This window comes from Nannobrachium achirus, assembly GCF_963921795.1.
Source record: "Nannobrachium achirus genome assembly, chromosome: 23".
Lineage (NCBI taxonomy): Eukaryota > Metazoa > Chordata > Actinopteri > Myctophiformes > Myctophidae > Nannobrachium > Nannobrachium achirus.
In genome coordinates, this window is record NC_137830.1 from 24,847,242 (window position 1) to 24,870,840 (window position 23,599).

The 23,599-nt window shown below is 43.0% G+C and overlaps 1 protein-coding gene across 1 annotated transcript; it reads left to right on the forward strand.

The window, feature by feature from the left end:
- Positions 1 to 553: 553 nt before the first annotated feature.
- Positions 554 to 23,461, forward strand: tmpoa (thymopoietin a). Its single transcript, XM_080754808.1, has 6 exons — positions 554 to 1,192; positions 9,663 to 9,780; positions 12,454 to 12,603; positions 13,069 to 13,244; positions 20,838 to 20,932; positions 21,670 to 23,461. Exons 1-6 carry the CDS (start codon positions 932 to 934, stop codon positions 22,085 to 22,087), a joined length of 1,218 nt encoding a protein of 405 aa, XP_080610934.1. The 5' UTR covers positions 554 to 931; the 3' UTR covers positions 22,088 to 23,461.
- Positions 23,462 to 23,599: the final 138 nt, after the last annotated feature.

Here is a 23,599-nt window from a genome sequence, read left to right on the forward strand (position 1 = left end):
GTTCTCATTGTGAGAGTTCCGGCCCCAGCTAGGGGATCCCCAACAAAATGTGTTAAGGCTATTGGGGCCACCCATGGGAGACTTGAGTTAAATATCTGAATATTTTGTTTGTATGTGTCGCATTCCTAGACATACATTTGATAATGGTAAATTTACTCCCATCCCATTGATTCCACGTCCCCCACCTACACAAGTTACACAACTCAAACCCACCACCAAAGTGGTTTTGCCCTTAGGATATTTTATAAATAGCCAGTCTACAAGCGTGTGTGTGTGTGTGTGTGTGTGTGTGTGTATGCGTGCGTGCGTGCGTGTGTGTGCGTGCCGTGCGTGTCCGTTCACTTTCTTCTGCTGCGCGTATTCAAGAGCGCTAGCAAGTGTGTGTGTGTGTGTGTGTGTGTGTGTGTGTGTGTGTGTGTGGGTGCACGTTCATCCAATGACAGAGCCCGTTCTTGCAGCAGTCGTCCAATGGGGGCAGCTCACACAGAGCAGGCTTTCTCCAGTTCCTCCCTCATCATCATCACTCACGCTGTGGCAGCAGAGCAGACAGAGAGCTGGTGCCTGGTGGGTCTACTTTAGACAAAAAGAACACTTCAAGAACAGAGGAACTTTTCCCACTTCTTCATTCTAAAAGGGCGTTAAAACGGACACGAAGAGGAACTGAAAACCAGCCTCCGACTGTTCAACGCGTGGGTGAATGTCTTGCAGAGGCCACCTTTTTACTATTTCAGTTTGTGCGGATTAAATCCGATAAGTGGCGCTGGTTAGCCGTTCCAGACTCCAGAACCACCACTCTCTCCCCTTCTTTCCTTCGCCATATATTTGAATTTTTTTCTCCCTCATCCCTGTCAACGGGCAAGGAAGGAAATCTCTGCTTCTTCTCCCCCCCACAACCAACAACAACAACCCAGCAGCCAGCCAGCCAGCCACCATGCCGGAGTACCTCGAAGACCCGTCCGTGCTCACCAAAGACAAGCTGAAGAACGAGCTCCTGGCGAACAACGTGGAGCTGCCGAGCGGCAACCCGACCAAGGACGTGTACGTGCAGCTGTACCTGGACACGCTGACCGTGCAGAACAAGAAGAACCACGACGAGACCCCGCAGAGCCTGGACGCCTTCAGCAGCGACGAGGAGCTGCCGCCGCCCGTCGTGTCCAACAGGAGCAGCCGGAGCAGCCGCTCCTCTGGCAGGGTGAGTGTCTGGGAGTGGTGCGGTGGTGGTGGTGCTACTCAGACTTCGCAACTTTTGGCTACAATGTTGCAGCAGCTGCATGCAACCTGGATACAAATAGTTGCAAGAACTTTTTACTATCACTTTCGATGGCTGAAAGAAAGATTCGATTGGTTCGCGGGGAGCGGACTGGGTGCCCGTTTTACCCTTCATTTTGAACCAATCGGATCTTTTAATAGAATGTTTTATGGCCGACTCGAATCGAAAACTGATCGCAGCTGCCTAGCCATAGGGCCCTCAACCAAGTTCGTGCATTCACGCCCCACAGTTGTACAGCTGTTAGCTGTAGAAGGGGTTTCCCGCTTGAATGTTATGGCATATTCTACCCGAGTGTTAAAGGTGCTTTACGTAACTTTTATTTATGTCCTCCTATTCGGGGTTTTTAACAGTCGCTCCCCCCGCGTGGAAGACCCACATTTATACCACTCGATCTAGATCTAGACAGAACCGGCCTGTTTGCTAGGCCAGGAGGGGAGGAAAGCTATTGCACATATGAGCTTCAGGCAGCACTGCTTGGGAACCAGTAGGTGTCCTACCCGACACCATGGTCTACATTTATCAATGGAAGAGTAGGGAGGCCACCTCAAAACACATCTGTGTGTCTACTAAAATAGCTAGCCTAACATTATAACATACAGATCATTAAAATAAGCTCCGGATAGCAGCTTTAACTTTAGGGGAGTATTTTGGAAGTAATTTGTTCATGTTTGTACACTAAGCATAATTTGCTTCAGGTGGTAAAAAAATATCCGATCGAAATTGCATTAAGCTGCATTTGAACACATAATGGAGACTCAGATTTGCAGAGGTTTGAATGAATGGAGCCTTTGTTGAAGCACTTGTAGCTGTTTACGTTCTTAGGTCTCAAGCCCCAAAGTCACTGTCTGCCTGGATCTCGGACATCTTATTTATATATCAAAACAAAAACAACTGGTCTGCTTGTGGATTTTCTTTTTGTAACAAACAGCATGGCTACTCTACTTTGGCTACTGTCCACAGTGCTGGCAACTGTGGTTTATGCATGGAAGTTGCATCATCAGCTATTCCCAGTGTCACTTCTAGAGCCTTGTGTGAGTTTTTGGCAGAATTTATAATCAGACATGAAATAATCCCCCTACTTCAATAAAAGTGATCCAGTTTATCACTGTTTTGAGGAGTAAATGTGTTGGATAAGAATGAACCTTTTGATGAATGTTGTGTGTTGAACTTCTTTGAGTGTGTTAAGAGCAGGCCTGGAATTTCGCCGTTTTAGGGGCAAGGCCACTTGGCCTTTGGGGTTGTCAATTTTTTGAGGGCACAAAGGCCAAATGCCAGGGCAGGAAGGCTATCAAATAAAACAAGATTTTAGTCCAGTGAAATAATTTAAGGGTTAAGGCCCATTCCCACTGGGACAGATAACAGATAAAAAAAATCTCTTTCTCCAGATATTTTTCCATTCAAAGTGGATGGTAGACACAGATAAAAAAAATATCTACCACAGATATTTGCCACAGATACTTTTATTTGTGGCAGCTATTTTTTTTACCTGTATCTACCATCCACTTTGAATGGAAAAATATCTGGAGAAAGAGATTTTTGTATCTGTTATCTGGCCCAGTGGGAATGGGCCTTTAAGGATGTAGACTCAGCTGTGAAATAAATACATTTGTATTTACCATCTGATCCATGCTCAGCCCTTCACCAATCAAAGATACTGAATTGGTTTTAACTTGGGGACTCAACCAAAGACACTGGTGTGCACATGACATGAAAGAGACACTGGTGTCTACATATTGACTAGACAGAGACAGAGGAGAAAGTAGTATAGGTAGAAGTAGTAGTAATGCTGGGGCATTAAGGCCACTGTGGCCTCAGGTCATGCCATTTGTTGGAGGGGCACAAGGCCAAACTGAGGGGCAACGACGGCCATGGCCTCCCTGAAATTCCTGCCCTGGTTAAGAGAGTGTTAAAATCTTCTTTGAGAGTGTTAAAGTCTGCGTAAACAAACAGAAACCATGCAATTTAATATGCTTGCTGGGTCATATTTAGGGATTTTCAGTGACGAGACGACTCATTGGTTCATTTGTTGTCTCTTTTGAGAATTGCTGCATTTTTGTTCAGGGCTCATTTACATTTCTTAACTGATTCTTATCTAGTATCATTCTAGTGTTGGTCTGGATTTTGATAGATTGAATACTTTATTAGCCAGAAATGTAAACAGCATGTGTTACAGTCAGACATTAAGGCTTAAAGGAATAACACAAACAGTCCTGGGCACTTGTTTCCATTGTGGTCCTATTATTAGGATACCTTTACTACAACCTGTTATATATAAATAAAAATATATAAAATATCGTACCGTTTTTGGCTTTGTATCTGCGGTAATCGGTATCGAATCAAATGGTGCCGCAGCGCACGTTTCCGGTCGGACATATTTGACCGGCGGACTATTTTATACAGAGGCAAAATATGAGGGTAATAACGAATACAACTGTATACAGAGGTTTGGAAACGACATCTTGCAAAGGTGACATGGGTGTTTGAATTTTTAAGCTATATTTAGTACATATGTAGTACATCTTGGCCAAGTGGTTTGGTATTTAAGTTAGCGATACATGACCCGGAAGTAGATCACTTACTCTTTTGTAATATAAAGATACCCGTTTCGTTTAATGGCTAATAGAGATACTGTGTACCGATCTGCATGATTTTTGGACAACATCTGTAACAGGGCAAGACAAACGACCCCCCTCCCCGCCCACCCGCCTGCCTGCCCACCTGCCTAGACACACACACACACACACACACACACACACACACACACACACACACACACACACACACACACACACACACACACACACACAGAGCTGGTTAAACATGTTGCCTCATGCTAGATGCAGAATAGACATGCCTCAAGCTAGATGCAGAATAGATATAGATACACCATAAAAATGCTAATATACAGCATATGATTTGTGAAAGTGACAAACGGGCTTCACAGTTATGTCAGGTGTAGGTGTGTTCATATGCTAATGGTGATGCGATTTCAGATCAATTGCTCCAGCCACTGAGGAGAAACGCTGTGACAGACACGACAGACAGACAGACAGACACTCACTCAGACAGACATTCGGAAAATTATATGTTTGATAATCACAGCATTTACTTCCATAATAATAGATGTTTTACACAGATTTCGTTTCTTTGCTAAATAGTTACTATATCGATTTTAAATCATTGAATCGAATCGTATCGGATCACCATGAATGAACCAATATTGTCCATGTTTCGTATCGTCAACCATGTATCGTGATATGTATCGTATCGCTGTTAAAATGTATCGTTACACCCCTATTATATACAGTCCATGTGAATGATAGGTGTGCCACGAGCAAAGTAGGACTATGACAAACAATTCCCTGCAATGAATCTAAAGATTACCATAATAGTTACTTAAGAGTGATTTATTTTGATTCACAAGCATGAGTTGCAATTTCACTTAGGTTTCTTTTTTTATGCATGCGTGGCTTACTGGCTTTGGCTTAATTAGTTCATTTCAAACCTGAGCCCCTGGAATGCAGGTAAGGTCACGTCACCCGATTTGTGTTTGTTTGGTTAGTGTAAAACCGCACAGAAGCTCTCTTTTGTGCTGCACATACGAGTCTATTGTGAGGTGTAGACAGTTGGACCATTGATCATGTGTCCATAATTTACCATCCAGGTAATTACTGTGGACAGAACTGTTTTAGAAAGAAGCTTTTTAATGTGAGAAAGTTTGTGATAATAGCAGCAGGTCTGGTATGTTCCTTATGTTTGATGCATTCTAATCCCAGGAATTTGAAGCTTGATATTGCTAGCCTGTTAGGCTATGATCTCACCCTATTTCCACATTTACTTAGTATAAAAACAAGCAACTTCTGGGTTTACTGCCGGTTCACTTACAGTACATATTTGGTTGTGAGGAGGAGCTTTGAACTGTGATCGGATAGGACATACAGCTATGTATAGTAAGTAGTATTGTATGAGACTTTGATTTTCCTCAAAGATGTAATATGCTTCCAGTCAAAACTCTTATCTAGTTTAAACACTTGGTTAACACAAATTTTTCAGTTTCAAACGCAAACAAAAAAGAAAACTCAAATACCCTGCCTGTTGAAAGACAAAATTATAATTTATAAGTTAATGAAAAGATTAATAATGATATTCTATTGTGGCTTTTTGGGGGCGGTTCAAGATTTGAAGAGGATCTGCAACCTTAAGTCCTCTTGCGGATGGGACTGTTTTCCTATTGGGTTCGGTCTCTTTATTGAGGAAATACTTTCTCCAAACGAGGAATGCGTGCTCTGACTGCTACCATATAGAATAGATGGGGCATGTCCGTATGTGTGAGACTGTGTAAGAGAGAGGGGGTGGGGAACGAAAAAGTTGTCGTGTGTAATTTGTTAAGTCTCGATGTTGCGTGGAGCTGCTGCATAGTAAGGCTGATGTTGTTTCTTTGAAACCTGACACTCGGCCAGGCATGTCTGAGGAGCGATTATAGGCTCCTGATGAAGGCTGGAATTAACCATTCAGCACAGGACATTCATTCCTGGCATACCGATTTTTGAACAGTGAACACACACATAGTTTTGTTCACTAGAGCATACAAGATGAGTTTTGTACAGACACAAAAATGCATGCATACTTTTGGATAGTTTTTATTTTCCCTTTTCTTTTTTCCCCCCAGCCTGCACGCTTTGTGTGCAGAGCTCGGTTTTTGCCATATTGGGAAAGCTATAGTAGAATGTGGTGCCAAAGTAATGAGGGCGTAGTAGAAATGGTAAGACACTAAGTTTGAAAGCCATTACGTCCCAGCTAGAGTAAATCATGGTTAACCAATTTCCCACCGTCTTTACTCAGGCCCGCAGTTTGTCTAAAAACCACCTGGCAACCGTCACTAGACTCACTAGTACCTCATTACATCACCAGGCCACAGTTGCGGGGGCCTGCCTTGGCTAGAGCGTGCACACTACTCCATGCATGCAGACATTTGTAAAAGTCTCATGGAAAATATATACAAGCAGTGTTGAGATGAGATCATTCTCTAATCCATACAGTGCTCCCAAACACAGTTTTAAAAATAAAATCACAGTTGAGATTACTCATAGGATGTTTCGACGGTTTGGGCCCAGATCCAAGAAGATTATGAGCTTAGGGTTCAAATATGCCATGGGTGTGGTCGCTATGGTAGTGAGCAACTCTGTTTTTTTGTTTTGTGTTTTGACATTTTCATTCCGTCTTCCTTTATTCTACTTCTCCCGATTTTCCCTCCGTCTTGGAATGTTGTGATTATGAAACAGTCTGTTTCTTTTGCCAAGCCCTACTGAGGGCCCACAGTAAACCAGAGCCATAGTACGTAAGTCAGTCCCTCTCCCGTCTCTGTGCTGTAGCGTTCCCTCCCTCCCTGTCCTTCTGTCTTGGTCTGATCATCTTGCTTATCTGGAATTCTGATCTGAAGTTAGTATCATTGTTGGCCTACAGCCCTACATTCTTTGCATTTTCCTGCCAATGTAAGGCCTGCAGCTATAAGCCCTACATTCCTTAAATTCCTGCTTGAGGTTTATCAGCATCCGAAAACCTTGTGATAGTGACGTTTAGACAACAGTTAATTGGCACTTCACAAATTGGCAGATGTAAAAGAGCGGATGAAATTATTTTCTGTACAAGCTTCCACAAATTGCAGTTGGAAAGTTTTGACATCTTATTTAATAGCATGACATTTGTTCCGTGTTGTGTGTATATATAATTATATATATATAGTATTTTATTAGTTTTACGGAGGTGTGCATCATGCAGGCTAACTGTGTCCACAACAAGCCACCTCCAAACAAAAACATTTATGACCCAAGTACCTGGCTCACAGCCACACTCTTATTTGTAGAACACACAGTACTTCACTTCAGAGAGGATAACTTCAAACAAAGTGTAATTTCCTGAAGGCAAGTCTGTGAGGGGCTAATGTAGGCAGGTTGTTTATGCTCTGAAATGGCAGCTAGAGCACAGCTGTTTGCCCTAGCATGGACCCAATACTAAGCTACTATTGTCCTTTCCTGGCCCTCTGTCTTTAGAAGCAGGAGGATACTGCTTATCCTCAGGCAAAGTCTAGCATTCCAGTGTGCACAGTATGTGTATAGATGCATTCTAAGACACGTGCCAACAAATATTTCTTGAGCTTATGCATGAAGCAAGCACTGAATATTCTACTGAAAACCTGTCCTGTTCAATTAATGCTGCGCCTACTGATCAAATGCTGCCTGATTGGAACTTGTTGTGCAGGTTTCTAATGCATTCCTGCAGGTGCTCACAGCGCCTCAGTAACACACCGGTTTGATGCAACAACGTCAGAAATTTTCAAACTAGGGATCCCTGATGCACCAGTTTATTGGCTATATACATCTGTATCTGGCAATATACTTGCCTTGTTGACTGCTGTCGATGTATCAATAGTATACAACAGGGTTCCCCAATAGGCGTCCCGCGGGCCATTTGCGGCCCGCGGGGGGCTACTGTCTGGCCCTCACCAACCCCAGTAATAATGGTGGTATAAGAGCAGCAACAACACTAGTATATCGTCGTTGTCGGATGGAAATCTCGTATCTCCAAATGTGTAAGTTCTTTCGCAAGTCATACAAGGCCGTCGCACAAAAGTAGTGAAAACAGCAGATCGGCTGTTTCGCTAGTTTAAATAATTTTTAAAATGATAAATGCAAAACGAATGGACACACAAGATTTTCACCCGACAACTAAGATATCTGAACTGTCGCAGTCGCTGGAGTAACGGGAACACCGTCGCCGCCGTCGCCCCCTGCAATCTTGTGGCCCTCGGCTTGGTACCCTAGACATAATTCGGCCCTTGGGGAAAACTAATTGGGGAGCCCTGGTATACAACATACATAGTATACATGACATTCACTGTTGCTAGTGGCTGATGTTTTATCTGTTTCATTAATCTATATGATTCAATCTGTGCTCATTAAAAAGAATGATGAAGGCCTGTAATGCGTTTTTATAATGGGTGCGTTCGGAAATGCGCACTCACGCACTGGTGTGCCATGTGGTCGTTCGTTTATTCGGTGCACTTGGTGCGCTGTCGTTCGGAAATCCAGTGCGCGGCGCACTGGTGTGTTGAGTGCACGCACTCACCAACCCTACTCAGAAGATAATAATAATAAAAAAATAAAAAAAAATACTAATACACTGAACGCACTCTCCAACGTCACACCCACTGCACTCACTACACTGAGCACACACCCGGTGCGGGTTTCCGAACGCACCCAATGACAATTTATTTGTTTCCCTGGTACAAAAAGGGGAGTGAATAATAACCAAAAATACAACAATCGGCCATTCGTTCATAACCCAAATTGTTGCTTTAAATATTGGCCCAGAATATTACAATCGGTGCATCTCTGGTTCAAAGAGACCGAGGAGGTCACGGGGGGGACAGACGGAGGCAGTAAATTGTTGGATGTCAGGGAGCACCCAGTGGAGCAGATTCCACGAGGCCCAGGAGGACTAGGAGTACAATGATGATCTGAGCCCTCAGACCTGGCACTGGACTAATAACTTACCTGCTGTGATTCTAGGATGATTTCAAAGCACCGTACGTACAACACCCGTGCTGCCGTGCACGCAGCAGCGATGAACACATGTGACACATGTGTGCAGAATTTCAGACCTGAACTGAATGTGTGAACCGTAACACTGCAGCCTCCAGTCTCTAGCCAAGTAGGGCTGTCATGATCATGCAGTCTTGGTTAACATTAATTATCGTACAAATAATTGCGTTTAACAACTTATTTTGTTTTTAACATTGGAACATATAAATACTACTTTCCTCTGTAAACAAATGGCACAGGACAAAATAATCTATATTGTATAAATATACTGTACACACAAATGACTGACAGTGACCGCGACCAATAATCCAAAATAAATGTACAATAGCCAAAACAGGCCATGCATGTTTACACATTTTATGCTTCTTCTTTCGTGTATCATGATGATTGGTTGACGACATTTAATTTCACAAGATTCCTTGTTACTTAGGGGGGGCCATGGGGCTGGCTGTCGTCTTCTCCCCCATGTTGACGTCGGCTTAGGCAGGGTTTGAACCACTCACCTTCCGCACGAAGGGCATATGCACTAACCGCTGCACCAACGTCACGCCCCCATTTTATGCTTTCAAACATGCTTTCGGAAATATGTGTTGCCATGCGACACGTTGTGAGCTTGTAAATCTGCTATTTTTTGCTGTTTTTCAACAAGATGAGTTCATAGAGATGAAAGAAACGGTTCTGGCGATTTATTATTTAAGATTATCTCAAATAATTACGATCTGGTGATTTACCTGACAATTGTGAAAGCTCTACTACAGCCAAGCTGATGTCTGCTGCTTCTCCGTCCACAGAAAGCCACCAGGAAAACGGACAAGGTCCTGTCAGATGAGCTGGACGTGACTGAGCTGGCCCCCGAGGGCCTGAGGGAGGAGCTGGTCAAGTACGGGGTGGATGCCGGGCCTATCGTGGGTGAGTCACATTACACTGCACTACGGATACATTTGTACACTCTGATTTAGGTTGATACTCTGGATCTTACTGTCTCTAGGCCAGTGATTCTCAACCTTTTTTAATTTCAAGGACCCACAGTTTGACATGCAGATTAGGCCACATTTTATGTGATTTTGTTTTCTCTGGGATCCCAATTCGACACGGTAAAAAAGTTAATTTAACTGTCATTTAACTGAGCAGTTAAATGCAAAATGCGTTAATATAGCCTCACAATCACTTTAACCCTATTTTATAATTTGGCTATTCAAAAACAGACGATCTACAAGATCACAACGCTTCACAATGTGGTGGGCTGTGAGCTTGCAGATCTGCTTTTTATTTATTTATCTTGAAACATTCTGGAAAATTGGATGTAAGAAAGAACACAAATATTCTCTTCTGAGAGTCCAGTCCATGGCACAAAATCTTTTCAGATTGAGGGTCCCGGACCAACGCATAATATCAAGTTTGGGGGTCCTTGACTTGAAAATATTTGAGAACCAGTGGTGTAGGTTACACTAGGCCAGGGACGTGAGGCAGCATCTGGCTTTAGCCCAAACAACGTACCAGCGCACGTTCACACTTGTGCACATGTATCATGTAAGTGCCACACTCTGTACGGAGGTGGGGGAATTTAGCAAATGCTCTTGACATAATGGTTGTTTTCAAACAACCTTTGGCACATTTCCACATTTCCAGACTAAGAATTAGCTAAATCTTCTCACACGTGCGCTCGCATGCGCTTTTCAGTATTAAAGTACAACTTTAAGGGTTGTACTTTAAGGGCTTTAAGGGTTCATATTTTAGATTGTAATTAGAGAAATGAAAAAGTGAGTGTTAAAATGTTTTCATTTGCTTCGTTCTATTGTTTTATCGTGTTTACCGTGCTAAAATGTGGGGCATGCGTACGCATGGGGGCATGCGTACAAGTGGCACTTCTAGCCCCCATAAGTCACATCCGACCATGAAAGGTTGCGTTGTATCTTGGGAATGGGCTTATTCTGTGTAAAATGACATATTTAGCCACTTGTACGCATGCCCCCAACCACTGAAATAAGAATCTCTAAAACAATAGAAAGAAGTAAATGATATCATTTTAACACTCATATTTTGGTATTCTTTAATTACAATCAAAAATATGAACCCTTGTTGTAAAAAACTAAAGTTGTCCTTTAAAGGAATGTTTGCTTGCACACAACATTCATCACCACAAGAGTCAAAGATGGAACTCCCTAAAAACAGGTTTTTCGCCCGGGGACAGCCCCTTCCATCCTGAGTTGTGTGCCTGCCTGGTGGGCCTTCTCGTCAGTTCACGTCAGCTCGTCTTGTCAAGCTAAGTTAAGCTAGCCTCATGAGCCCCAAGACCTCCCCGCTGGCCTACCTGCTTTGTTTTATAAAAAGGTCATGCATTTGTTACTAAAAAAGTGCTATGTCCTGATAATAGCCTCCACTACACGTGCATCTGGGTGAGAACACTTGGTTTCTAGTGAGTCTCCTTGAGTTCTTTGAAGAGCTATCAGCTAGTAGTTACTTCTGTCGCCACTGGATTGATGTCCCCGTCACTGCCCATCCCCGCCTACTGTCTTCAGTGTCTTGGGGTGGATGTAGAACAGTGGTTCTAAAACGTTTTAATTTCAAGGACCCCCATAACTCTGAGAGTGCACAAATGGAGTAGTAAGGGTCCATTTCGTTCCACTTGTGCACACTCAAAGTTACAGACCTGTAAGAATCCATTTAGAGACGTTGTTTTTCTGTCTGTGTTGGTTTGTAAATAGATGAGCTGTAGAAAGATTATTAAAACATTAGTGAAAGTAGTGTAAGATTATGAAAACAGTAATGAAAGTAGTTGTATATAGGTCAGTCAGTACCCGATACTAGTGGCTGACCATTATTATTTATTTATTTTATTAATCATCAATATACATTATATAGACCATATCATCATGGCGTCAACATAAGTTATAACTAGGGCTGGGATGCGATTAAAAATGTTAATCTAATTAATTACAGGTTCTTTGATTAATTAATCGCAATTAATCGCATTTTAATCGCACATCGATATTTGACCTGAGAAGCATTCTTTTTCAAGTAAAACTCATTTTGTTGTACGAGTGAATCAACAAGTGAGTTTTTTCAATTTAAATTTCGCATCCACTGGCCCAAGCAAAGCGCTCTGATCGGCTACTTCTCCCTTTGCGTTTGTTGTCTCTTCTTGGTTGGTGCATCGCTATGATCGGTATGCCCGAAACTGAAGGTTCTGTAGTGCAAAAACTAAGTGTGATTAAAATGCGTTAATTTTTTTAATCGCGTTAATTTTCTGTAATAAATTAATCGCAATTAATCAGTTAAAGTCCCAGCCTTAGTTATAACCAAATGTTTCTTTACAAAAGATAATGCCGGCAGCGTCACATTTGAGCCGTATTATTCATCAACTTTATTTCTGGAAGAATGCCACACAGAGCTAATGTTCTGGACACTTTATTTTATATTGGGCTAAACGTCCCTAGATATTCTACACCAAAATGCCTGTTTGATTATAGACAGGATCATCAGAATGTTCGTAAACAGAGTAATACATTTCTTGACATTTCATAGTAGAAATGGAACGGTATTAGAGAAGTAACCTGTTGCTGTTTCTCCACCCCCTACCAGCATCCACCCGTAAGCTCTACGAGAAGAAGCTGCAGAAGCTGATAGACCAGGGTCCACCCGAGCCCCTCACACCACAGATAGTCCCCACAGAGATCGACGCCAACCACAACGGGAACTCTGATTCAGACCACTACAGCGACAAGGAAGAAGGTACATAACCACTGTTATACATCAAAAACCAGAAATGTGTTGCACACAAGCGTACTGTAGAGCATAGCGTGTTTGTACCACCACACCTGCTGTGGTTGAATGTTTTGCAGCATGTCAAGTTCAGTTTTCCTGTGCACGCCATAGTGTCACATAACTTGATTAGCTTAATGATTTACTTTTCTATACTTTTAATCTTGTTAGAACATATCTGGTTGTGAGTGCAACTGGTGGACTATGCACACTGGCTCATTTTCTGAAAAGACTTATATTTTTATTTGTAGTTATTGCCTGAGTTGAGGCTGTCAAAGTGAGTAGACCAGTGGTTCCCAACAGTTTGCGGAACCCACTTAACACGGCAGCCCCGTTAAGTGGTCAGAAGGGTGGACCGCGTGCATGATTTTATCAATCAATCATAATTCATTTTCAAGATTGTATAGCGGTTTCTGTGTGTGTCTGTGCTGACAGATGAGCCAGCAGTTCCAGAGCCAGTGGTACAGGCTGAACCGGAACCCGAACCAGAGCCTGAACCAGAGCCTGAGCCTGAGCCAGTCCCAGAGCCCGTTCCAGTGGTGGAGAGACCCTTAAGGAGCCGAGGGAAGGTCCCCGTCACCACCCGCGCACGTAGCAGCCAGCACAACAAGGTAGATTGCTCTTTATCTATGAAGGGTAACTCAGAACCTTCCATCAGGGGTGTCGCACCAAATTCTGGGCCCTGGGTACAAGGATTCACTGCGTTATTTTGTGCTTTAACTATTGAGAAATAGCAGATATACAAGCTCACAGAGATCTGCTATTTTTGAAAATCGTGAAAAGTCTTTGAAAGTTTTTTGAAAAACCTAGGTTTCTATGTCAGTAGTGCCCACAAAATTATATGTATTTGGCCACGGATCCCCATCTCAAAATATTTCGTTCCAGGGACCCCCCAGAAGCAAAATTTGAGTTACACATGTTTGCTTAAAAATACCTATATTCAAAGATTTGCACACATTTTCACGACTTTAAAAAAATAGCAGATCTACAGCGTGGCACTCGGAGCCGCGCTGTGAGCTTGTATATCTGCTATTTTTCAATAACTAAAGTATAAAATAATTAAGGCCCCTCCTCCACCTTGGGCCCTAGTAACTCAGTCCCACTTTCCCTCCCCCTTGTGACGCCCCTGCCTTCCATAACCTTTTTTAGTTTTTGTTTACTTTTCCATTATATCCAGAACCACCCCTGAAGGGGGACCTATGTCGTAGAAAAAAGGAAATTAGATCTGCAAGCTGCGTTGTCTGCTGTTTTAGTACCACGTCTTGAGCAGGGCCCAAGGTTCCGTGAACCTTAACCTGAAACGGAGCCGTAGTGTATGGAAACAAATCCGGAACCTGTGAATTACGTTTATTGGCACGACGCGGTTCACTTAGTTCTTGTAGTCAAGAAGAGCCATTAGAATTAGAGGGTGCTCAGGTGGCGCTGTGGTACAGTGCATGAAAACCACCACGGAGGTTGTGGGTTTGAATCCACCGTGGTGCATCCGGCTTTGTCAAGTGACTGTCTACACCAACACAATTGGTTTCCATTCTCTTCAAGTTCATTTCCGCTACTGAAATGAATAGAGTGCAGTATCTTCCTTGAAAATAAAACAGAAAATGGTCTGCAGTAATGTCAGCAGGTATACCTTGAGTCACATTACAGTATATTCAATGGGCTAAACACGCCAGATCCCTGATATGGTCCTTTTAATGTTAGATGAAATATTTTTAGTTTTTCCTATCAACGTGAGTGTAAGATGGACAGCTTCAATCTCTCTAAAATATCCTTCTTGTGGAGGCATTCTAAAAAAGAAAATATCCTCACCAGAAGTCTGTTTTACTACCACAAAATGTAGGAATGTAGGAAATCATATCCCTCTCAAGGCCAAAGCATAATTGACACAAAACAGTGATCATTCCCTTTTCTCAGAAGACCGAGATAAATGGGATATCTTAGTACTGTTTTTGTGGCGTTTCTGCCTTAGTAGTAATAGTAGATAGACAGGAGATGGGGAGTGACACGCAGCAAAGGTCTTTGGGATCGGGATTCAAACCCACGACGTGCAGGCGGTCCAGGACAGGGATATCTTGGTACTCATTTGTGCCACTAATTCTTGTGCTAATGTTTTGGCGTGCATTATGTTTATCTGTACATTGACTGACTTGTATTTACATTTTGGGATGCTTTTAATGGTGGTCTGGATCCTCCGCCGTCATCTCAGGCATGAAGCAGGTACTACAGGGCAGCTGGAGTTGATTAAGCCGTTTCTCCTGAGCTGTGGGGGGAAGGAAGTTGTGTGTTTTATAGGACCCAGCGTGTCACACCCAGCACTGTGTGTATGTGTCCGTCTCGGTGTCAAGAGCACATGATGTGGATTAGTTTTTTTTTCTTTTTTACCTCCTCAGCACTACTACATGCTTTCTGACTCTTTCACGCTCAGCTCTGTTGCAAGTAAAAGTCCTGTTTTAACAATTTAAAGTGCTATCAAAATATACTTACAGCAACAAAGTACACATTTTGAAATGGCCAAAGTATGACTTATTTTTTGTATTCATCCGCTAAGTAACTAGTATCATAAAAGCTGTCAAACCATAGTAGTTGAGTAAAGGTATCACAAAATAGAAATACTCTAGTACACACAGTACTTGAGTAAATAAACGTGGTTACTTTCCACCCCCACCCCGCCCTGTCTCCCGGTGCTCCCACTCCCACCCGCCTCCTGTCCCTGCTTATCTGGCCCGCTCTCCTCTTCCTCTTCCCTCTCTCCATCTCCCATTTCCATATTGGAAACTGGAACCGTGTTATTATAGCATCACTCCTCATGGTCCTAATTGGTACAGTAAGTACTTTAGAGACTTGTAGGTCATAATTTAGGTTGCAATAAAAATCAAAATGACAGCCATTGATTAAAAGCCTACGTGTACTTCTGGGGGGGGGGGGGGGGGGGGGGGAAGCGTCGCTCGCAAAAACACAACAGCGGTCTGAAATTGTTCCCATGTGATGCACTGTTGAATCGCACAGACAAATAGTTTGGGCTCAACGCCTATGTGTTGTGCTGTTTGTTTGCTTCCTCGTGCTTTCCCTCCCTCGTGACTTTGTGTTTGTGAGCTGCTCCCCCCTGCTGGTGAGATGGTGAATGTTCTCCTATTGATCTCCAAGACATGAGAAATGTTAGGCATGTGAGTTCCGTTGGCATGCCAAGAACATCTTTATTTCACTGGCATGCGACCAGATGTTGATAAGACTTTGGTAGTAGATGCTACAGGTGTGTCAGTGGGTGCACACAGTCGCCACTCTTTGTGTAAGGCAAGACATCTCTTATCTTATATCCACAACTTTCCCACGTCCCGTCGTGCATTGCGCAGAAGTTTGCTTGTATGTCTGCTGTTAACCGTAAGTGTCCCACAGATAATGCTATAGTAAATTCTCGCAGAAACGGTGGATACTGGGAAAAACGAATATTTCGCCAATTCGCCTATAATGACGGGCCCAAAATGGGCGTCACAAAATGGGGATTGATTATTTTTTATGATCAACTAAATTGATTGCAGCCCTAAGGTAGATGTGTGTGTGTGCGCAACGTGCGTGCATGCATGCAATGTCTTTCCTCACTTTGTATGCAGATGGATGAGCCAGTGTGTGATGATGACGGTGATGAAGTTGTGACTGTAAAGCGCAGATCCAGGAGGTCAACCAGAGTGGAGCCGATCCTCAAACCTTGGTCTAACAATGTAATATAACCAAACGGGGGGAAAAAGCTTAAACACGGCTGGTGTCAGCTTCTACTCTGGTGGCGGTTTTGATGTGATGGCCATTTGCTGCTTGGTAATGTGTCTCTTTTTTTTTGACTGGAACCTTACAGAACCTATGAAGTTCTGTAATGTTTTTAGTTGTCGTTTACATTTCCTTTATAACCAGAACCACCCCTGGAGGGAGAGGTATGTCTTTTAAAAGGAACTTGTTTAACAGGCCCTGAATTAGGGTTTTGAGAACTGAGCCATAGCGTATGGACACAATCCCAGAACCTGTGTGTGAAATACGGTATAAGCGGCACGGCACCGATTCATCTAGTTATTGTTGTCAAAAAGAGCACTGGAGCAGGCTTAATGGCTATTACACTTTATTATTATTATTATTATTTTTCACTTGTATACTTTGATAGCACCTGGTCACAGAGCAATGGGTGTTAACCTCGCGTCTCCAGGCTTTCTCGGGGGAAAGCCTGGTGTTCGTTTACAACGGTCTGTTTGATCCGGTCTAGGCGGAAACCACAAGCAGAAGAAGCGGCATCGCTTTGTTTTGGTTCCCCCCGTTTGTTTCTCCAATCCCTATTAAAATGCTTGAGTAGCCTATTGTAGTCTTGCCAGTCGCTACGAGTTGGACTAAAAGATGCATATACCAAACGAATTTTCCAAAAGCAAAACTAGGCCGCATCAAGGGGTTTATTAGGTAGGCCCTAAAAGTATGTCCTTGAGCGCAGGGGAATTATTTTGGGTTAAAACTGATGTCGGTTTCCCCTGTTTGGCCAGATGATATTTTGAATTATTCTTTCTGTCCGCAAAGAGTCATCATAAATCGGGACTAGAATGTGACACTGGAAGACAGGTGGTTAACTATTGGGTGTTTGGTGTGGTCACATAAGGTGCCTTTTGGATGGTTTGGTTGTGGTGTTGTACTGTAGTTCAGTCTCTGGACCCCCAAATGTCGGTTTTCAAAACAATTTAATATTTTTCACAAATTTGGGAAATCCAGACGATCTACAAGCGGACCAATTGTGAGCTTATAGATCGTCTGTCTATTTTCCAATTGCCAAAGTAAAAGGGGGTTAACATGGTTGAACTGAATTTGATGCTATATTAGCTAATTTTGCTGCGGACCCCCTGGAATCCTCTGAAGTCTGAATGACTCCTGGGGGTCCCCAGCCCCCACTTAGAGAACCACTGGTGTAGTTGATGCTTTTTATTGTTGGTTGAATGTGTATTTTGTCATTGGCTCCTCCAGGATTTGTGGGAGACCCCTCATATCCCTCCCCAACAACTGAAGGTCAGTTTAAATATATTCACGCCACATGAACATATTTTTATTCAGCCTTGCTCTATAGTTTTTTGGGGGTATTCTTTTAGTTATTTATTTTTTATTAGGTTTTTCTTGTGTGTGTGAAAAGATTAAAGCTCTATATTCTGATAGTTATCATTGCTGTAGTAGTGTTTGTTCACTAACAGGGGTCGCCCTGTCTCTAATCTTTAATAAACAGAAAATACATTTTCTGGTGGGTTGCCGATTTCATTCAGAGAATATCAGCTTATAGTGTTCCAGTTCCAATTTCGTCTGCTCATTTATTTGTGTCATCACTTCAAATTGTACTTGTTTATCCTGTATCATGTATGAGTTCTCTCTCCTGATGGGATAAAATTGGTATCCTGACCTGAGCAAACATTTTCTGTTTACTAAAGAGCTGGGGACATTGGGATACTGGTTACTGAACAAACAGTGTACCAATATTTAGTATTGGATATGTAAATCAGAGAGGCTTATTGTTGGCATCAGTCAGAGCTCAGTCAGAGCCCTGTTTTGCAATGCGTTAGGCATCAATCCCCCTGGGAGAGGGATTGATTAGGTGGAGCGCGATATAGAACTATTTAACACTTTATTACAAGCAGTAGATTACAAACAAGGCAATGCAACAACAATGACTTGTCTCTCTAGCAGCTCATTGGTTGTCATCTGAGTGTCTTGCTTTCATTCCTTTTATTTATTTATGTATTTGTCATTCCTCCTACATGTTTCCAAAGGATTTCAGGCCGGGGCCTCTTCTGCTCAGTCCAGCTGATAAGACTGACTCTCGTTCCCTTTCCCCCAGACGGTCTGAGGTAGCTCTCTCTACAGGAGAGACGTACATTATAGCAGTGGTGCTCAAACATTTTCCTGTCAAGGACCACCAAATTAATATGCATTTGGTCGCAGACGGCCATCTGAAGCCAAATTATTAAATGGGGTTCAAGTGGTTAAACTACATTTATCTGGAGATCCCCTGGAACCCCTTCAGGGACTCCTGGCCCAGGAGTCCTGGGGGGTCCACGAACCCCAATTTTGAGAACCACTGCAGTATACTTTAGTATGCTCATTGCTGAGCTGACACACTGGCTGTTTGTAACAGGGCTCACTGGTCTGTATGGTTGTTTTTAATGGGTGATGAGATAAAGCCCTATTTTCCCAGCAGTTTTAACTTATGTTATTGGGAAATATCATGTCAATGGCTGGCTACACATGGGTAGTTCTTCTGTTTGTAGTTCACAGCATTGTGGTGTTGAGGCTAATAGTCACAGATGTGAATGTATTCACATTGGGCAGTTCTGTTGGTGGTTCACAGTGGTGGTGTTGAGGCTAGATTTCCACCTGGTTCCGTGTGTCAACTATGTATTCATTCACAATGTCTGTTAGTTTTCCTGGATCTCATTCTCTCCAGCATTCATTCATTGACAGTTCATAACTGCTTGTTCTGCTCATACACTGTGCCCACCCTAGCTGGTTTCCGATGAAGCCTTCTCCAGTGCTGTGAGGCAGAGATGTGTGGCGCTCAAACCAAGGCTCTCTCCACTGTCTCCTGACTACCACACCAAAGGCCTCCCAGCGAGGATTAAGAGCCCCTCAACCTGGAAGGTGTTCATTCACCACTCAGTGTATAAACGTGTAAATATGTGTGTAGGAGGCGTTTTAGTGATGGCGGAAAATTCAAATTTGTTAAAAAAGAAAAAACATTGTGGTTCAAGGTTGGAAGACAGTTTTGTTCTGTGCCCAATCATTTCTCATAAAAAGTGTGTGTTTACTGTTTACATGCATGTACATGTTCTTCAAACCCATAGGCCCATGAGGAAAATGTGCGTCCCTCCTCTCCCAAACCATTCAAACGTCAACCTCATCAGCCACCCCCCATACTCGACACAGCAGCTGTAGAGGTTGGACGCGCTTTTGTCTGCTCCCATCTAACGTTCTCTAAAACCCACAATAGACTGAAGCAAAGATGTATTTATTATGTCTTGAGCAGAGTATCGGGGCAAACTCATGGTCTGTCACTTGTCAATCGGGGAACCCTGCATCAAAAGACATTTTTTTTAAAGAAAAACTGTTTTGTTCCTGAATCTGTTCTTGAGAGATTAGATTCTCTGATCACCCTCACTGTATAATAACCAGCAAACATCTGTTTCGTTTTTGCTTGTTCCATTACAGTTTTGTTATCACTTTATTTAGTGCTCATATTTGTATTATTCTGATCTCATCCAAAACTATTTGAATCCAGACTGTATTTCCTGGGGAACAACCATGTCCATTGGATCCAAGTCCTTTGGATCGTTTGATCGTAATCGACCCAGTTACCCGTATACCATCTTGGAACGTATCACCCATACCATTTTGCGACATATCACCCATCAAGTTTGATTCAGAGATCATCGCTGGCTGTCTATTTAAGGTATTGGTCCATCTCAGGTGGCACTGGTATTATGAATGGTAGATGATTTTTCACTGGGTTACTGGTATTGAATGTCGTGTATAGAAGAAACCCACTGCATAGTGTGAACACGTGGTCAAGGATGGTGAATGGGGTTCTGTGTGTGTGTGTGTGTGTGTGTGCGTGCGTGCGCACGCTGCGTGCATGCACGTGCAGCTGTTTGTCCTTGCACATTTGCGTGACAGCTGAAAATGTTGGATCCCTGAACGTCTCAGTACACTCATATACCTTGTCTCTGACTAGGACAAGCAAGCGCCAACAGGTGTGCACACTGACCCAAGGCAGCAAAAAATCACCAGCTTCCTCTCCGCTCCTCTTAGCCCTGCCAAGAAACATGGCAGTAAAACCATGGTTCCCAAGGACTCGCGACTCAAAGAGGTAGCTTTGCTATTGCAGGTGGCGACTATCACAAACTGTCTGTTTGTGTAAGTGTGTGTTGTCTGCACCTCACATGGAGGTTTCTTTTTGTTTTGGAAAGGGACGTGTGTTTGATAAGTGGTCACGTGGGGAGAGCTGTGGTATCCAATTTCAGGTAGTGAGCCACCTGGTGGTTACTGGATGCACTTACAGGGGATTGCAATTAGTGGTTTAATTTATTATAATTCTTTTACCTTTACTTTTTATTTTTATGTTTTTGAGAATTATTTTACATTTTCGCCTACAGGGAAACCTAAGAGTTAATTTAACACTTTGACTGATCTGAATGTCTTTGTAGGTGGAGAAGATAACGGCCAGTGAGGAGATCACCAGAGTGGAAGAGAGGGACATTCTCAAGGAGTTGTTCCCCAATGATATCAACTCTCCTCTCAGGTAAGTCTAAACATGCAGGCTTTAGCCTGAGTGATCCTAACAAACTACCTGGTTTCAGTCCAATGGTTATTCTAGGGAGAAAGTGGTTAAGAGTGTGGACAACAACATGGAAATAATGATTCATGATAAATGTTAATTTCATACAGAAATGGATCTAATGATTATGCAAAGTAATTGCATTGATTATTATTTAATAATTGTGACAGGCCCAGGTGTCCTTCCAGGACCCATTTTGGGGCAGCTTTAGCCCAAAGGTTACAGGAGCACGTTTGTGACGAAAGCTTCCCAGGTTCGATCCCCTGAACCGGCAGACCAAATCTGATTTTGGGAAGTGAATTACAACCACTTATACCCCTCCTCAAACACAGCTTAAAGGTCTTATGACATGCTTGAACACTACAGTAATGTAAACTAAAACTTTGATTAAAAGGAAAATTAAACAGTGATACTTATACTATTTATGGTATTCATGGGTTGCATTTGTAGTCCTACACCAGCCATCTTTTGGCTACAATCATGATGTCAAATTTTTATATTGTTTGAATTGTATTACTTATTTTTGTAACTGAAGCTGAGTAAATATGATCTGGGACATGGCATTTAGCTTACTTCTACTCAAACAAAAGTGATTATTTTACCGCTCAAAAAAGAGCACTTGTGCTACCCTGGGTAAAAAAAAAAGAAGGTAACAAAACAAACAAACTTAAAACATTGTGCTCTCTCTCTCTCTCGTGTAGTGCCACCTGTCGACGGCCCATCCGAGGGGCAGCGGGACGTCCCCTGAAGCCCAGCGACCTCTTGAATGACGAGCACTTCCTCCGCTCCCCGAGAAGCGTCAACACCACCAAGACCACCACCTCCTCCTACACAGAGTCTCGCTCTGTCCACAGAGTCAATGCCCTGCCCCCTTCCATCCCCTCCTCCTCCTCTGCAGCGTCCAGGCTAACGGCCACCGCAGTGGCGCCCCCCGCCAGCCAGAGCAAAGTGGCGCGGCGCGGCCTGTCTCTGTGGATAAAGCTGTTCCTGCTGGTCACCGTGGCCGCCTTCCTCTTCTTCGTCTACCAGGCCATGGAGACCAACGCCATGAACCCGTTCGGCTCGGCTCCGGAGCAGATCGGCGGCGGCGACAGCGCGGCCGAGGTCACCAGCAAGTGAAAGCAAGAGGGAGCAGCGGGGTGATATCAACAAAAAGGCCTTTTTCTGTGTTTGTGTTTCTTTTGGCACGCCACTGGTTCTCAAACTTTTTTATGACCACAAGTTTAGTAGTTTGCAACAGGCCACGGACCCCTCCATAACTCCAAGAGTGTACAAATGAAAACAAATGGACCCTTACGACTGGACCGTAAAGTGTCCATTTCGTTCCATTTCTACACTCTTGGAGTTAAAGACATGTATAGGTGCATTTTGTTCCTTCCTACGAATAATTTAGCTGTGATCCCTGGGTGTCCTGGACCCCACTTAGAGAACCACTGTGGCAGCCATTCGGTTAACGAGCTCCCGCCAACCACAACCTCCGTCGCCGTTCGTCGTCACTGTTTTAATCTCTTAATGGTTTGTTTTGTTTGTTTTCTTCTTTTTGTGTCATTTGAAAAGCCAATTCTAAGTGAATATGTCGAGTAGTACTGTAGCTGTCTTCGTGACACTCTTCAAATGATCTCCGTAACACAGCGTGAAAGGACCGTGTCAGCTTTTTTTTGTCCATGTCGTCTTTGGTCGTTCCTCCTTCATCCGACTCACTCCCAGCCTCGCGAGGCTGAGAGAAAGCCAGTGACTTCATCATGTTCCATAAAAGAAAACACGTTATTTTGTATTATTATTTTATATAATGCCTGCATGGTGTGTATGCATGGTTGAGAAAGAAATATTTTCCACACTTTGCCTTCAGCCTTAATTTATGCTTTGTCACGCCACGGCACCTTATGCCTGAGAATAGCTGCTTCTCGGGGGATGGCGCCATCGTGCCATGAGTTGTAAATTAGGCTTCAGTGTCTTCAATACTGTAATTTCTTTTTGTTGAATGTCTTTTGTTTATGAGACTAGGAGGCTTATAACTCTAAAATGCTTAAAGGACCCCAAATGAGTTCCCATTTTCAACCTGTCTTTGTATATTTGGTCCTCACTAAGGCCGATTACAATATGGTACACTTTTTGCCCAAACTCTGTCTCAGAGGTGGGCTGTGGACCGTTCAGAATCTCATTGATGATGTCACCTATCAGTGACATTATCAATGGGGAATCGAAGCTAATAGAAACTGCAGGCTTTTTATTCCTGGAAAGTTGGCGTGCTAGAATAGAAGCGGTTTCTGAACTGTCCTCAGCCCTCCTCTGAAACCGTGAATTATAAATGGAAATGGTGCCACATTTAATGAGCATTAGTTAGGACCACTTATATGAAGATAGGTTGAAAATGGGGGAAATGATCATTTAAATGTGTTTTTTTTTTTTTTTTAAATCTTATACATTTATTTTCTCGTATTTTTTATTAAAGATGATGCAATTATGCCCCTGTGTATTCTAATTATGTATCGTGGTAAGGAATTCTAGATAATCCACTCAATAAAATTATTGTATTGTTACTATATGGCTGAAAGATTATTTTATTTCTTAGAATGCAGTTTGCGCACAGAGTTGGTGTAAAGCTCTCCTGGACACAGAAGTAAAATGGTT